Source organism: Pogona vitticeps, chromosome 6 (genome assembly GCF_051106095.1).
Source record: "Pogona vitticeps strain Pit_001003342236 chromosome 6, PviZW2.1, whole genome shotgun sequence".
Taxonomy (NCBI): Eukaryota; Metazoa; Chordata; class Lepidosauria; order Squamata; family Agamidae; genus Pogona; species Pogona vitticeps.
In genome coordinates, this window is record NC_135788.1 from 68818222 (window position 1) to 68836562 (window position 18341).

Consider the following 18341-nt stretch of genomic DNA (forward strand, 5'->3'; position numbering starts at 1 on the left):
TAATAAAAAAGGTGTTTGTATTTTCTTTTCACTGTGTCCTATTTTCAAAACAGAGAGAAAAGAGACTGAATGAAGGCAAAACTTTCTGTTGAATGTCTTTTAAAGGGAAATGCAACAAAAACAAACATGCACACTTCACTGTTGACTGCACAAATATTTTGCACTCTTATAAATAAATAGATGTGAAGAACAATTATAGCAATATACATATTTGACTAATTTCAAGATCTCTCACAATGTGTTTACAAAGAAACTAATGTGACAATTACCACAGGATGAGATTACTATATACAAACTTTTCTTTCTTTCACTGGAATGATTAAATCCTAAGAATGTCTGTGATAGTGACCATACAGTATATTGATTAGTCTGCACAAGGTAAAGGACTATGAACCCGCCTTTATATTACACCTTTAAAAGTAAACAGTCTTCTGTCAAAAAACAAATCATTTCCCTAAAGGATGTTTTTCAATGAATCCAGAAGATGGTAGTGGAAGGATGGTGGTGTGGGTTAAAATGGAGTGATGTTGTGACAAAGGAGAACATTTACAACATCCTTAAGTACAGTTGTGCAAAATGCTTCTAAGAAACATCACAAATGGTTACCAATTTCACGGTTTCCTATTAACAAGCCATGAGCTTTCTCAGTGAATTTTCAAACATCATAAGTTACACGTGTAATTCTATATAATTGTACACACACGCATACATATATGTGGATGGGGCAGGAGAGAGAGAGAGAATGTGCCTTTTTTGTGTGTGTTTGTGTGCCTGTACCATAGCTCCAGGAATGACATCTAGACACCTGAAAATTGACATAAATACATATAGGTATGCTTTCTTATTCCCCCTATGTCAGTGGTTCCCAATCATGGGTAACCCAGGTGTTGAAATAACAAAATGTCCTCAAAGAGTCTCTATACATTTGGCAGTCCTGTGGCATCATAAAGATGAGTATATTTATTATAAGACACGCTTTTGTGGACACGTCAGTTTAATGGGAAGGGTAATCCTTATCAAGCAGGCAGGACATGCATGCGGAAGAAACAGTGCTAGCAGTTCTTAATAAGAAGACTGCAGACTTCAGTTTTTTTTACTAAAATGGAACAGGATCTGCGGATTTTATTAATCAGTTGAAACTACTGAAGAAAGCCATCCAATGGGACTCTTACTGCAAAACAAGAAAACGGTGGCTGAAATCATAGCTGACAGGTGCCTGACTACTTTGTTAAACTCCTCTGGTGAGGGGAGGCTTCAGGGTTCTTATCGTTAACGCACCTTTCGGCAGCATAGTTTGGTCACTAGCCGGTTTTCCCTGGGGGTCGATGGGTGGGTGGGACACCCACCGCCCTTTCCACCCAGCGGCGTCTGTTGTTTGCCGCTTCGCCGCAAATGCCGGCTGCCCTTCAACAGCGGACTTTTCTCGGCGGCGGCGCGCTGGTGCCTTCGCTTCCCTCCGCGATGCCTTCCCGTTTTTAACTGTAGTCGACTTCTCCTGTTTGGGTCACCGTCTCCCGCCCTTTCTTAGTTTCGAGAGCTTTTGCATAGGAAGGAAAAAGAGTAAGAAAGCGAGACCACGTTGGCTAGGCTTGCACCGGCAGACGACTTTCCTCAGTTGTTGTTGGTTTTCTTCCCTGACAGCGGGGAAAGCGTTTGGTAAGTGGAAGAACCGGAGACGGGGAGGGCCATGGTGGGTGTGTGTAGCAACAAGAGAGTGAGGGAGAGGGACTCGGCATTGGAAGGAATGAGGGCTGCTTTTCAGAGCAGCACCGCGAGGACGGCGGCGGAGTCCAGCAAATAGCAAGGCAGATAAACTGGGAGCTCGCTGTACATCTGCCAGTACTTCCAGGCCTCCCATTCAGACAGCTTAATTGCCAGCAAAGGTTTTTCGGCCCCACCCCTCCCTCTCACTCCTGTCATAAAGGTCCTTCAGCTGGAATTACAGACTGTATCCTTGGCTCATGGTGCAAAAGATGTATATGTATATGTATATGTATGTATATGTATATATACTGTACATGTATGTATGAAGAATATCTGTATTTTATATATGTGTATATATAAAATCTGTGGTTGCATTCAATCTGGAGATGAGCCTCTACTCCTTTCCACCACTCGGAGGAGCATGGCATGCGACCACAGCTACCCTCCGGGCACACCTGGAAAGCTTGCGGGCTCCACACGCTCCGTCTAATCAAAGTGTGGGACAAGGGGGTGGGCGGGAAGCATTTGGAGGAGGCGAGAAATGCTTGCAGCTTCTGGTCAGTACTATCATGCTTTTTTGGGAGGGAAGAGCATGCACATGTTTTGAGGGAAACATCTATTCTCTCTAAGCTTTAACCAAAGTGAACACATAGAGCTATGGAGTCTCCGACAAAGGAAATTGAAGAATTTGAAAGCAACTCTTTGAAATACCTACAACCGGAACAAATAGAAAAAATATGGCTTCGTCTCAGAGGATTGTAAGTAATACTTTTTATTACTATTACTATTACTATTACTATTACTATTACTTTTACTATTACTTTTACTATTATTATTATTATTATTATTATTATTATTATTATTATTATTATTATTATTATTATTATTATTATTATTATTATTATTATTATTGCTCTTCTCTATCATTTTGTAGCTGCTGTGGTATTGTTTTAGACTCCAATTTTTTTCCTGTACTTTTTTGTGCAGCCTAGTGTCCTTTATATCTGCTTATTGTATATTAAACAACTTCCAGTCACAGGGGTAAAACAAATCCAATATGTTTCCTTCAGTAGACTGAAGCTCAGTGTTACAGTGGGGGAGGGGAATCATTTCTGGAGGCATAATGCTATTCTGGTTTAATAGGCAATGGGGAATAAATACTAATCACATCTCTGTCATATTAAAATCAGGTGTTCTATACCCCGTGTTTGCATTTACATTCCCAGTCATCCCAGTCATCTTGAACAAATGTGAAGGACAGAGCTGAATCTCACTTTAAGAGAAAGTAACATTTAATAGCAAGAAATTCAAGATCAGTTTTATTAATACATAAGCTTATGATTCAGCTTGTTTTTGTTTATTCACACTTTTCAAATCTGCACATTTCAACCTACGTTGAATATATGCCAAAACGAGTGTAATGGGAAAGATTGAGATACCTGAAGAAAAGTGTTTATTCAACAGTTTGAAAAACTGTCACATGTATGTTCCCATGACTGGGTCTCTTGTTTCTTGCAGGGTGTGTGTGTGTGTGTGTGTGTGTGTGTGAGTGAGTGAGAGAGAAAGAGAGAGAGAGAGAGAGAGAGAGAAGGAATTATTAGAAATACTAAATCTGTTTAATGGCTTGTATAGTACTTGCTTTATTCAATTTCTGATCAAGCCTAGAAAGAGTGTTAGCATGTTAAGCTGTATCTGTCCAGATGTTCAGAACATAATGTTCCTCCTCCTTTCATCTTAATATAACATACTGTACTGTGATTTCATTAGGGGGGTACTGGGAATGAAGAGATGGCACATAGTGAAAGTAACCTAGCTCATACTTCTCTTCTTTTGAAGAAACCAAACTTAAACATGAAGCTTTGTTTAGTATGTTAGGGTGTATGTATGTGTTTTAACCTAATAACAGCACAGTTCATTATGCTGAACTATTTTGAAAAAAAAAACCCTTGTAATTGTCTAGAACAAGAACAATTATGTGTTGCTGTGTGAATCAGTTCCAGAAGGTCTGTTCTGTGAAGAAATGCAATCAAGCCCAATGACAGCTGTCTTGTAGCAATTCCAAACAGAACAGCTCTATAAAAGAAAAACCTTTGATTTTTACATCTCTAAACCTTGTCCATGATTCCATGATTATTTAAAACATCCTGTGCGAGTTCAGCATATCCCTGATGGTAAGAAATGTCTTTTAATCAATAATATTGTTAACAATCTACATACAACACATCATGACTATGTAACTTTATTATCAGTCCAGTTCTGACACAGAGAATATAACTGATTCAAAAGGTTCACACATTGTTTGTATTAAATACACCACATTTGACAGAGTGATGCAGCACTTAGAACCCTCTTGGGGGGATTTCTTCAGTGTGATCTCTGTGTTAATTTCTCTCTCTTTATTGGTAGTGTCAGAATCAATGCACAAATGCAAAACAAAAATGTATTTTTCCTCCTTTGAGCTGTATGATATTTTTCTGCAAGAAGCTGTGTTTTCAGGGTGTGTGTGTGTGTGTGTGTGTGTGTGTGTGTGTGTGTGTGTGTGTGTGTGTGAGAGAGAGAGAGAGAGAGAGAGAGAGAGAGAGAGAGAGAGAGAGAAAACATTTCACTGGCTGAGCTCTGTCTGGGCAATAGGTATATCACCATTGGCCTTTAAATTTTCTTTTCCATTTTGATGCTACCAACATGTAAGCAAAAGCATTTAGTCATTTTAACCAAGTAGTCACACTTACATATAGATTTATTGGCTTTAAAGATCAAACAGGATTTTCCAGAAAGGTATGCAATTCTGTACAAATAAGTTATCTATCCAGTGGTGGGATGAAGATTGTTTAATTATCACACTGTTCTGCAGGGCAATTTCACTGCTTCCATCTACTACTAGTTTAGTAGAAAGCACAGCTGTACAAACAACATTTACTTTAATAATTATGATAAATTTATGAGAAAGATTTGGAGCTATTAACGAAGTTAATAGTTCTCTCGGTCTGATGCTACCTTAATTACATTTTGCCACAAGCTGGTCTACATTGTGATGCATCCTGGGATTTAGTTGCTGAGATGTCAGGTTTTGGTATTAGTGTGGAAAAGAGGAGAAAGAATCTAGATTTTCAGAATTTAATATTTTTTAAAAATGCAGTAGACAGGACCTAAAGGTCCATGTACAGAGTTTGATACCTGTGATGTTGCTTTTTATGGCTGTCTTTCCCATGATAGACTGTCCTGTAATGTTGTTCAGGCACTTTTGAGACAGAAAGGCTGCAGTGAAAAGGGAAATTGGCAGTGCTTCTATTGCAAACAGGTAGGCTTTCTGTTCTCCAAAAGGCAGTTGGGCTTTTAGCCAGTACTTATGGTGCCCTCTGTTTTTTACAGCCCTGCATTGGGAGTTCCCTTTCCATGGATTCATCAATAGCATCACAACTTCAGCCATGTGGATATTGTCAATTTTGGGATGTTTCCCACAGGATTGGCTACCTGCCAGAAGTGAGATTAACAATTTCAGGACAAACACTGCACAATCAATCCTGCCCATTTGCCATACCCACACCAACCACCATAAGTAAATGAAGTGCTCAATTTCTGGATTGTTTGTAGGATAAATGATAATGGCTATTGATTAGGGGATAACTTATCACAATGTATGTGCCACTTCTTGGTATGTTGGTTGAGAGAACCTGTACAGATGACAGCAATATGATAGATTAATTCTGTCTCTTGTCCTGTTTAGCTATATTATAGTGATTATTTTGCAACATCATGGACAATGTGTGGTAGAATATATAATAAAATAACTCACTGTGTGCATTTCTGTATCCTTGGTCATTCATGAGGAGAACTTTACTACCCATTGGCTTCTGATCAGACGTGCTGTGGAAACAGCATCCTTACTACATTGAAGTATGTTAAATATGTACATTTTTAAAGTAATCTGTTACGTTAATTGTTGCAAGCACCTTTGCCCCCCAATAATTTGTTACCATTTTTGTTGCATTTTTAAAAAGTGAGAAATTTGTCCATTGCCTTTTGTTGCTTAAAAACACACATTTGGGATTGCTAAAAGTAGCACATAAAACCTGAATGCTTTAAAAGAGCTTTGAAATAGTTTTTGTAATTAATTAAAAAACATATCATTTCATCATGCCAAGACCCCACAATATTGTTCCCATTTCTTATATTACTTTTAAAATATAACTTTATTATGAGTTGTTTGTAAAAGTATAATGATGTAGAGGTAATTTTGTGTGTTACCTTTATTGTCATTGCCTGCAATTTATTATTTCCAGACACTGGTGCAGCCAGCTTACCAAGTAATAGCAAGTCCAGATTGGCAGAGTGCCCCTTGATCAATGGTTGATTGTAATCAGTTGCTAATTGCAAATATGAATGCTTAGAACTCACCTCTGGTGTCTCCAAACCCAGTTCTCCTGATGGAATGGAGATGGAATTTTTTTCCCCTTAAGCCACCTTCAGAACAATTGCATTCTGCTGTCAAGCCTCTGCCATCATTATTGTGCCATTAACTAAGAGCAAGAAGCCAAACCATCACTAAGCCAGACCTGCCTGAAGGGCAAAGAGTAAATTGAGTCAGGCATTCCCAGAGGATTTAGGCAACAAAATTGTTGCATTAATGGAAAAACACATATCTTTTAAATATGAGATTTCCTCAAAGAAGTTGTGTGGAAGGCAGTGTATAGTTATTTTTAGAATTTATAGATCTGAATTCTCATTTGTGTTAGAGATTTAAGCAGACATAAGTGCAATTGTGTGAACTGTGGCAGTTAATGAGTTGTCACATGCATTTTTGTTTAAGTGCCAGTTGTGCAATTTGGCTCATAAGCAAGAGTGTAACTAGTAAGTTGTTAATTAGCATCAATTTGCCAACCCAAATTCATGTAGTTATACTCCTGCCAGTGTGAATGCCCAGTAGGGTACTGGTTCTGGACATGGTACTTAAGTCCACTGGCTGTGTCACCTCCTTTCATGTTGCTTGTGATGAATCATATGATGAGGTGGGGAAGGAAGATAAAGAATGTACTGTAGTCTCAAACAATAACACAGCAAACTGCTTTATGCTAAGGTGATCCTTTGGTCTGTTTAGCTCTGTGATGCCAAATCTGACTGGCAGCTGCTCTCCAGAGTTTCACGGGAATATTTACCAGCCTTGCCTGGAGGTTACAAGGATTAAACAGGGATTTGCATGCAAAGCATGTACTAGTAGCTTGGACAAGTTATTTTCAGATAGTGGTTTCCAGGCAGAGACTGAAAGAAAAGCAGAACTTTGACAGTAGCTCCCAGAATTCCCTGGCCAGTGCATCTAGTAGCCCTGCTGCCTGAAAGATCCTGTCCAAAAAAGTAGCTTTCCTAAGCTCTGTATGTATTTACCACTCTTTTATGACCCTTCCCCTAAAGGGAGAAAGTTTCTAGGAGTTGAAAGTACAGAGGAACTGGTGGGAACTGGTGTGAGGGGGCAGCTAGCTGAGGCAGTATTATTTATTTAGAATATTCATATCCCGCACATTGTCACAAAAACTCAATGAACTCTAATAAAAGCAATTTAAATAATCTAAATACTAAAATTTGTTAAATTATTTCTTAAAAATAAAACTATTTAAAACATAAGAAAATTTCAGCCATCTGAAACCTTATATAGACAGGCATTAAGGAAAACTCTATGAAAAAAATGCTCCTCTTTTCAAGAACCTTCCTTTGTTTACTCCAATAATGGAGTGTGAAAAGCTACTAGTATGAGAACTGGGTTGGACAGATGTTCCTTTAGCACTTATTTTCCCCTTATACTTTAAATGGCAGTGTGTATGAAAAGCTTTCCCGCTACTTAATCAATTAGTTATCATGTAATATTAATATATAACAAACTGTTCCTTCCTGAAATTAACCTAATGTGAATAAACTACAACAGTCCTGGAAAAAAGTGTTTTGAGGCGATTCTGCTATTCACCTAATGTTGCAAAGCATCCATTTATATCCTAGATCCATATAAACATGATGTATGAACTTCTTACTACATTTCCAAATGCATATTCATTTAATTGATTTTTGCAACTGGTATACTTCATGGAGTAATGAAAAACAATGACATGGTTGTCAGAAGCCTCTAGTCCAGTGGAGGCAAACCTTTTTCGGCTCGAGTGCCCAAAATGAAGGTGTGGGGAAGAAACTAGTGGCTGCCGTGCCACCTGGAAGACTAGAACCGGAACTGGAAATGGCAGTTTCAGGGGGAAACATGGGGATGGATAGGAAGTTAAAGGGGGAATCATGGGGATGGACAGGAAGTTAAAGGACCCAGAACAGGAAGAGAAAGGGGGAATCCCAGCTGTAGCCACCTCAAAAGGTTTGTCAAGTGCCAGAAGAAAGGGCTTCGCATGCCAGCTGTGGCATGCGTGCCATAGGTTCGCCATCACTGCTTAGTCTCTGCGATTCTAAATAATTACATCTACACATCTGCTTATATCTTTCTTTTTAATACTGATAAAGTAGTTAGTCTTCTTGTTAGTAGCAAATTTTACCATCAAAGGAAAAAAAGTCATGTTCTTAACTGATGGGTCATATTTTAATGGGCGTAAAACTTACAATGTTTCTTATTAAACAATATTATGTTGCCTTTTGTGGTATTTTTTGAAAAAAGATTATTTATATTCTGTCTTTTCCATAGATGATATCGAATATGTAATGACATTAAGATGTTGGTTTAAAAATTTAAGGAACAAACATCAGGGAGCAGAATTTTTTTTTTTTTAAAAAGTGGCTGGATGAAAGTTAAAAACACAACATCCAGTAATATAACAGGGCAGAAGGCCAGCATATCAATCACCCTTCCCTCCTTCAAAAGTAGTAGCCTCTCAGCAAAAGACCATGCAGCGGTGTGTGTGTGTGTGTGTGTGTGTGTGTGTGTGTGTGTGTGTGTGTGTGTGTGTGTGTGTGTGTGTGTGTGTGTGTGTGTGTGTGTGTGTGTGTGTGTGAGAGAGAGAGAGAGAGAGAGAGAGAGAGAGAGAGAGAGAGAAGGTGTGTGGGGGACATGGGTGCACTTCATTAGGAAAAGAATTCCAAAGCTTCAGAATTGCTACAGAGTCTAAATTTTAAAACAGTTGTTATTGCGTAAAAAGCTCAGTTAGATTTAAATTTTGAGTTTTTACTCTCTGCCCTGGGTTTCAAGATCTTGCTCTCTTAGAAATGACTGCATCTTGACTCAAGTTTGCCAAGTGACCCTACTAAGTAAGGTTGCCTCACCTTCTGCCTTCTCCTTGAGGACAGGTATGGGCTTCTGGGCAGACTATTGGTCGTCGTCTAGTCGTTTAGTCGTGCCCGACTCTTCGTGACCCCATGGACTAGAGCACGCCAGGCCCTCCTATCTTCCACTGCGTCCTGGAGTTCTGTCAATTTCATGTTGGTTGCTTCGCAGACACTGTCCAGCCATCTCATCCTCTGTCGTCCCCTTCTCCTCTTGCCTTCACACTTTCCTAACATCAAGGTCTTTTCCAGGGAGTCTTCTCTTCTCATGAGATGGCCAAAGTATTGGAGCCTCAGCTTCAGGATCTGTCCTTCCAGTGAACACTCAGGGTTGATTTCCTTTAGAATTGATAGGTTTGTTCTCCTTGCAGTCCAGGGGACTCTCAAGAGCCTCCTCCAGCACCACAATTCAAAGGCATCAATTCTTCGGCGGTCTGCTTTCTTTATGGTCCAGCTCTCACTCCCGTACATCATTACAGGAAAAACCATAGCTTTGACTATTCGGGCTTTTGTTGGCAAGGTGATGTCTCTGCTTTTTAAGATGCTGTCAAGGTTTGTCATCGCTTTCCTCCCAAGAAGCAGGCGTCTTTTAATTTTGTGGCTGCTGTCTCCATCTGCAGTGATCACAGGGCCCAAGAAAGTAAAATCTGTCACTGCCTCCATATCTTCCCCTTCAATTTCCCAGGAGGTGATGGGACCAGTGGCCATGATCTTAGTCTTTTTGATGTTGAGCTTCAGACCGTTTTTTGCACTCTCCTCTTTCACCCTCATTACGAGGTTCTTTAATTCCTCCTCACTTTCTGCCATCAGAGTGCAGCAATCTTAATTCCAGTTTGGGATTCCTCCAGTCCAGCCTTCCTCATGATGTATTCTGCATATAGGTTAAATAAGCCGGGGGACAATATATAGCCTTGTCGTACTCCTTTCCCAATTTTGAACCAATCAGTTGTTCCATGTCCAGTTCTAACTGTTGCTTCCTGTCCCACATATAAGTTTCTCAGGAGACGGATAAGGTGGTCAGGCACTCCCATTTCTTTAAGGACTTGCCATAGTTTGCTGTGGTCCACACAGTCAAAGGCTTTTGCATAGTCAATGAAGCAGAAGTAGATATTTTTCTGGAACTCTCTGGCTTTCTCCATAATCCAGCGCATGTTAGCAATTTGGTCTCTAGTTCCTCTGCCCCTTCGGAATCCAGCTTGTACTTCTGGGAGTTCTCGGTCCACATACTGCTGAAGCCTACCTTGGAGGATTTTGAGCATAACCTTGCTAGCTTGTGAAATGAGTGCAATTGTACGGTAGCTGGAGCATTCTTTTGCACTGCTGTTCTTTGGGATTGGGATGTAGACTGATATTTTCCAATCCTCTGGCCACTTGCTGGCATATTGAATGTAGCACCTTAACAGCATCATCTTTTAAGATTTTAAATAATTCAACTGGAATGTCATCACCTCCACTGGCCTTGTTGTTAGCCAGGCTTTCTAAGGCCCACTTGACTTCACTCTCCAGGATGTCTGGCTCAAGGTCAGGAACTATATTGTCTGGGTTGTCTGGGATATCCAAATCTTTCTGATATAATTCCTCTGTGTATTCCTGCCACCTCTTCTTGACGTCTTCTGCTTCTGTTAGGTCCCTCCCATTTTTGTCCTTTATCATGTCCATCTTTGCACAAAATGTTCCTCTAATATCTCTATTGGTACCTTTGCTCAAATTGACTTTGAGAAGATTGCACCCAAGCAGGGTGGACAACTTGAGAAAGATTCTACTTCTATACAGGACACATGCAAAAGAATAAAAAAGTAATTTGAAGGAACCTATAGAAAATGCATATATGAAAGGAGACCACAACTTCACATTTTATGCTCCTCTCCTTTGTGGGAATTCAGATTGACTGTCCTCTGCACGGTTCCTTTTCTCTCTATAAATGTGTACAACTTTGGCCATCTGAATGTCCATGAGAGCCTGTGGCCACTAATGAAAGTGTAGTAGTTGAATGAGCAAATGAGCCCTCATTATCATTCCCCCAAACCTGAATCTGAGAGTTGAGAGTTTCTTGCGAAGAACCCATTTTGCCCACTTCTCATCCCTATATTTTTTTAGCAGGGCCAGTGAACCAAAGTCTACCTGCTTAGCTGTTGGAAGGCATTCCTGAGTGCTGATTCATACAGACATGATACATCCTTCAATTTCTCCTTTCTGAGTCATCCAACAGTTAATTATTCCTGGTCATATGTGTGAACTAGTTCAAGGCAAAAAAATATATAGGTCGGTTTCATTTCACTATTAAGCTTAAGATGGTTTGAATAGATGTGATAATTCTGTCTCTGGTGTTTGATCTATAACAGCTGCTTTATAGTTGGCTACCACACACCTCTTGATGTTGCAGTTCTCAAATAATTAACATTCAGGTGTAGATGAAGTCATGTCGGTTGGAAACAGTGCAATTAATTAATTTGGGAAGTTTATCGAGAATTGAATTATTGGCTCTGATTCTTCCAAGTATAATAGAATAAATATAATAAACTGCTGCTGCACAGACCATTAAGGTTTGTGCTGCACACATTTCACACTTCCTAACATGCAGAACACCAGCTATCTACACTCATCTGGGCATATACGCTCATTTGGTAGTTAAATCTAATGCTGCATATTTATTCTACATATGTCTTTATATTCCTTTATTGGTAGCTGTACATAAAACTGCTCAGCTGGTTAGTTGTTCATTGGGGCCTTGCCCTTAACAAACTTCAAGTTTGTTTTAAAAGAGAATTCTCTTGTGACTCTTACAAAGCTGTAAAATTTGTAGTTCTTGCTGAGTGCATGTTCACAAGTTCCTGAACTGCTTATTAGGACAGAGCAGAAACCTAAAACATGCCCATTTTCTAACCAGCTTACACTTATCACCTTTCACATTTGGGATTCTCATCTGTTCTTCTTAATAGCTTCCCAAACCAGTTGCAGGAAATATGCTCCCATGCCTCAGTGATTTCTTGCTGCCACAATTTACAGCTGGTTGAACTATCTGCTGTTCTGAACAAGATACAGTATAGATCTGTGGCCAGACATGGGTCACTGCTATTGTGAAAAAAACAACAGAGATAGCCATCTGGTCCTTTACACAATCCAAATGTAGAAGAGGTGTGATACCTTTATTTAGACCACTGAAAATCAAAAACATTCAACACAGTCTTTTGTGAATAAAATTCACTTCCTTAGGCATAGGGTAGAAAAATTATGAACAAAATGGTCATGGCAGAGGTCCGCCAGGCATTTTGCTCAAGGTGAGTTGAGAGTTAGTTTCAATCAGTTTTGGGGTGGGTGTTTTTAAATGCCTGACCCCTGATGCCATTTGGTTGGAATTTTCCACTCAAACTCCAGGATAGGAGGTAGTCCATGAATGATTCCCCCCTCCGCCCCCCATCATACTGTTTGTTTGGAAATCAAGTTTCCTTATTGATGGGGTGGGGAGGGGGAGAAAGGCCACTATAATCATCTTAGTGTGAGCACTCCCCTGTCCTAATGTTTGTTCCCAGTTTCTTTAGTCTTCACTTGAGCATATAATGGCTGTCTGCATGCTACTGAGAAGATAAAGGGTAAATTGCTGATAGGATGCAGAGAAGGAGAGGCATAATACATAAAATCCTCAGGGCTGGATGTGAGTTATAGGGACTGTGATGGAGATGTAATACCTGAGTTTTCTTGTGAATGTTGGCAATGGACTAACAGGAGATTTGAGATGAGGAGTGAATGTTAGCTTTAAGGGCGGGGTTTAGGATTATGAGGGTCTTTCATGACAAAGACTCTGTGTTCCCACACCCCAGTTGTTCTCTTTTCACTCATGTCTCTTTCCTGATTTGCAGCTCAGAGTTATTACAAGCTGCAGAGCGGAGGAGAAAGTGGCATTTGGCCAGAAAAAAAATCTCTGGAGCTGGTGCTACCTTCCCTTGGGGTACACAGCCAGGTCACAAGCTGCTATAATGACAACATTTTTAAAAATAATGTCCCATTCTCCTTCTTCTAATAGTTAACTTGCAGTTCTGATGCAGTCTGCATGAAGGTATTCTGCTCCTCTTTTATTTTTCAGGATATTTGCTTGCTGTATTTCCCTCGTAATTTCAATTTGGTAGTCAGAGATTAATCCTTGTTCCACTGCCCCCATTACCTGTGGGTGGTACGTGGCAGGTGGAAGAAGTGAGAAGAGAATGTGGAGAGGAAGTTCCCAGATAACGCCCCATTGGATGAGGTGTAGATGTTTATATCTCAGTTTGTATGAGTTAGAGGCGTTCTGAGTTCTTAATGGGATTTCACTTCTGGCAAGATGCTGATGTAAACAGCAGGAGGAGAGAATGTTGGAAACAGAACAAACTGAGCACGTACAAACTTCCTCAGGGTGACTGTTTTCATTCAAGCAATGCTTATTGGTAGGTGTTATCCAGCCAATCAACAAGGAAATTTTGACCATTGCCTGTGTGTGGTAGAGTGAAAAGTAAAATGGTTTATCTGTTTAACTGCAAAATAAAAAATGATGACAGAATGGACAGTATGCAAAAGGCATGCAAGAATATAAATGTACATTTTAAGAAGCTATGATTGATAAATATGCAACAACAAATGGATTGAAATAATAGATTCTCAATATTTTATTCACCCGATAAACTAGCTTTGTTGATAATATTGGCTGATATTATGCATTGGCTGAAATCCTGTAGTTTAGTGTAGTAAGGTGAAACTAGAGGAGACTCGCTGAGTTGCTGGAACATATAGAAAAGCTAACTCACCAAATGCCTACTAATTCGATGGGTCTACCCTGGTTGTGACACTGTGCTAAACAACAGGATTTCAGTTGCTGAATCAGTGGTTTCAGTGTGTTTTGGAGCAGAATTTTGTTTCATAAAATAGAAATAAAAACAAATTTCTTTGTGTGTTTTCTTCTTGGTGATGGTCAAACTGAACATTAAGGGAGATGCATATTCTCTGTGATTAGCATGTTTTATTTCCAATGAAAATCTGTTCTTAAGGATACATGCTTCAGCAATCAGTCTTCAAAAACAGTTTATGTTCACTTTCTAATGAACAATCACAAAACAAAGCATGGCTCAATACAAAATATGGAAAAATTTATTCAAAGTTTATAGTCTAATTCCACCTTTACTGCAGGACTGGCTTCTACACATGGCTTCCCCAGGAAGCTTGCAATGCCCTCTCAACACCCAACACGAAGCCTGCATTGGTTCCCCCTTTATTCCATTACACTCCCTTGACCTGATGTGCTGAGAATTATTGGGTCTAGCTACTATTTTAATTTTCCAAAACAGAGAAATGCTACATGGATAGGATTCTACAAAATAAAAAAAGACCTGTTGCCCAGTGTTGGTCACTACTGACTAATCCGCTAGTGTCCATGGACAGAGAAGAGGGCTGAGGATTTATCCTTTTAAACTAGGAGCCAACCAGCAGCTAATGACTAGATTGCACACACGTCACACAAGCATAGCATCCTACGCTGATGCCTCAGAAATATTCCTACCAGTTTTAAGGTACTCAAGGTATAAAATTTATGATCCTTGCTTGAAAGATATAATTTGTTTTGGATCTCACCAACCTGACAACTGACATTACTAACTGGTGTCATTAATGGTCTAGGTGAGGATGAATAAATTGAGGCTTAATCTAGACAGGATGGAGGTGCTTCCAGTCAGTCAAAAACCATATTAGGCATCTGAACTAGATGAGGTTACATTTACTCTGGGTTTACAGCTGTGATGAAGTCCTGGATTCAGCCTTGAGCCTAAATGCTCAGGTTTTGGCAGTGGTGGGGAGTGCATTTGCACAGCTAAAACTAGTTAATTCCTTGAGATGTATGATCTGGCCACAAGGACACATAACCTAGTTATATTTTGTTTGGATTCCTGTAATGTGCTCCATATTGGCCAATATTGGCCAAGGTTCTGTTCAGTTTTACTACATGTGCAACCTTTATATGCACTTATCTTTTTAATGACATTTATATAAGGAGATATTCACCACCCCCTTCAACACAGGGAATTCCCATAGCTATCCATAGAGCCATCTTCATCTTTTCTAACTGCAAGTTGGTGATTCTACAGAGTGATCTGTCCTCAGAGATGTTACAAGAAGATCTTGGTAAACGTATTGTGCACTGAAAATACACCATGCTGTCCAAGATATAAACTTTTATCGGTGGAAATGCAGGGCTTTCTGTTCAAATGCAATTTATTAGTGCACAGATGAAAAAAAGCCTTTTGCTTTCCTGAAGGGACATAAAAATCTAGAAGGAATTGGCAGGTAATCATCACCATCATCATCCCCTCCATGGGCACAGGCCTTGTTGAGGAGCTTGTGTTCTTCAGTGAGATTGAGACCTATGCTGAAGGGTCTCCCAAACCAGATAGGTCTCAATGATGAGAGGAAATAAACAGAAATCCATACCAGATTGGTTGTCGCCCAGGTCAACAAGGTGACAAATAAGCTACAGGGCTCAGCAGACCCTGTTAAGAAACCAGGACAGCTGATGCAAAGCTACTGGAACAATGTAAATGCAAAACTTGGACTTTCACCAAAAATTGAGAAATTATGAAATGTTATTATGAGGCAAACCCAACAGCCTGTGGTTTTCAAAAAAGAATGTTGGAAATTTGGAAAAGGAAACACCCAAGTAGTGACATAACTGAGAAAAGGTGGCAAAATCAACACAGAACAGTGACCATAATATGGAAGACAAATGGAGGGTAGGGGTAGACACAATGGTGGAAGAAAACATACCAATAGAGGAACAATTTATGGAACAACCCAGAAATTATGAGTTGACAGAATGGCAAATATCACCGAGGGAAAAAATAGTAATCCATATTAGCCAGAATGCAGAAAGACAAAGGCTCCCCACTTTGCGTCAATTACAGAGTAAACCAGTAAAAGATCTACCGGATTATGCAAATATTGTCATCAGAACAATCCCAACCAACACGCTAAAGGAAACAAATCAGCTCATGTATAGCACAGCTACCATAATAACCATGGAATTTGGTTACAAGCTGCAAAACCCCCAGAAAACTCATGGCACCACAAAATGGAAAATTCAGCTGGAAAGAAAAATAAACAAATTACATGCAGACATTAGCAACTTAAAACACTTGAAAGATTCAAAACTTAAAAATGAAAAAGTAAAAGCCAGACTATGCAAAATATATGACCTAGAAGGGAAAACAATTGTTGAAACTATTGAAGAATTAGAACAATGGGTAACAGCTACAGCAAAGAAAATTGATATGACAGATGCTTGAAACAATGTAGAGAAAACATGCAATTTCAAAATAACCAACAAGAACTGCATACATATTGCACCAATATTTAACAGATACTGTACTTAGGCCTTTGGTTAAAACATGTATCTGTTATATAATACCAGTCAATGATTTTATAATTTTGACTGTGCCTGGTGTTTTTTAAATAATACTACTACTACTACTACTACTACTACTACTAATAATAATAATAATAATAATAATAATAATAATAATAATAATAATACAGTAGTGCCTCGCATAGCGACGATAATCTGTGCAGCAAGAATCGCTACTAAGCGATTTTGTCGCTATGCGATTTTAAAAAGCCCATAGAAATGCATTAACTTGTTTAATGCGTTCCCATGGGCTTAAAACTCACCTTAAAGCAAAGATCCTGCATACGGCGGCCATTTTTGCTGCCTCTTAAGTGAGGAATCTGTCCCTACACACAGCCAGCGGCCATTTTTTTACCCAGCGGCCATTTTGGAACTACTGATCAGTTGTTAAAAAATCATCGCTTTGCGATAATCGGAAGCGAAACAGAACCGATCATCGCTAAGCAAACCCCATTAAATACATCGCAATGCGATCGCTTTTGCGATCGCAAAAACTTAATCGCTATGCAGTTTCGTCGCCAAACGGATCGCTCGTTAAGCAAGGCACCACTGTAGTAGTAGTAATAATAATAATAATAATAATAATAATAATAATAATAATAATAATAATAATAATAATAATAATAATAATAATAATAATATTAGTAGTAGTATTAGTATTAGTATTAGTATTAGTATTAGTATTATTATTATTATAGAACTGTAGAGCTAGAAGGGACTCTATGGATCATCGAGTCCAAACCTTGTCAAGGAGACACAGTGGAGAATCTTCACTGGACTGAGGACACACATATTTGTGAATTTTATTAATATTCTGAGCATGCTCAGAGTGCCTTTTGTTCACTAAAGCCACTGAATCAGTAAAAGTATCCTTGTGTATCTTATTCTAGAACAGGACGTGAATTTTCACTTCCAAATGAGATGTGATTTATTGAAAGTAGTCTTGATTCCTGACACTTGCCGTTTTAGAAACTGAAAACTTAAAATTGTTAAAATATCTAAAAGCAAGTCACATAGAACAATTATTCTCATATTGCTGTTTCGTATTTGAAGAGTTTGTGGTAATACTTTTACAGTCATTTTCTCAATTCTCAGTTGGAATATAATATTTAACTAGAATTGCCAGTGTTGCCCCTCTTCCTAACCTAGGCATTGCAGTGGAAGCAAAAAGAAGGCCTGTGGGATTACAATGCCAAATTGCTTGATTCATTATGACTTCCCCCCCTTTCTAGCACTGAAATATCCAATACATCTGAAAAACAAATTGCAAATGGTGTATCCTGAATTCATTACAACCACCACCTCTTCTAATAACACTATGCATTTCTAGTGCTTCTGTTCTGATTTGTGCCCCTTCCTCACAAAGGGGGAGGGCAATGAGCACAAACAATATACATTACAGATGAGGGTGACTTCTGAAATGTCGGTAGCTATAAATCTGACTGAAATCTTTCTAAAGCATTCTTTCCATTTGCTTAAACGTACGTACTGAAGAAAATGGTGTGCATTCTGTAGAAATTTAGGTTATCCAATGCAAATATTTACTTAGGACCCCCCATGTGAATTTGAGATAGGATCCTAATTGCTTTTAGACAAATCAAACCATTATTGCCTCAAGGTAATTTGCACAGATTATCACTACACCATACAATACAATACAGGCAAACATTTCTGGTTTCCATGTTCTGCTTTCTTTCTTCTGAACAGGACGTACCATGAATTTTAGCATTCCCAGCCCCCTTGTTTTTCAGTTATCTCTAATTTGATGGAGCAGAGCATTGCTTGCAAGTTGACTACACGGGGGACCTTGTCTTTTAGCTGGCACTCTTTTGGCTGGCATTAGGGAGGTGAGGCTTTCAAAGTCCCTCAAAACAGTGCTTTCTTAGGAAATTTTTAAATTATTCCAACTCCAAGTTAATAAATAAATATGCTAATTCTTTTCCAAAGATGTGAGAGTTCCTGTGGTTTTCTCTGTTGC

General features: G+C 39.1%; 1 protein-coding gene across 20 annotated transcripts in view; it reads left to right on the top strand.

Annotated features, from left to right (window-relative positions):
- Nucleotides 1-18341, top strand: part of PDE1C (phosphodiesterase 1C) — a 480765-nt gene that overhangs the window by 225286 nt on the left and 237138 nt on the right. For 3 of the 20 annotated variants that reach the window (XR_013537386.1, XR_013537382.1, XM_078377511.1), the window contains exon 1: nt 2110-2462. The exons of 10 other annotated variants lie outside the window; for them this stretch is intronic. Coding sequence is in view for 7 of the 10 variants with exons in the window: in XM_078377511.1 (XP_078233637.1) it covers nt 2362-2462 (101 nt within the window). In the remaining 3 variants the exon portion in view is untranslated. Of the gene's footprint in view, nt 1-1401; nt 1988-2109; nt 2463-18341 lie in introns of those variants that run through there. 7 more of the 20 variants (XM_073003808.2, XM_078377512.1, XM_078377509.1 and 4 more) reach the window with 5 other exon arrangements.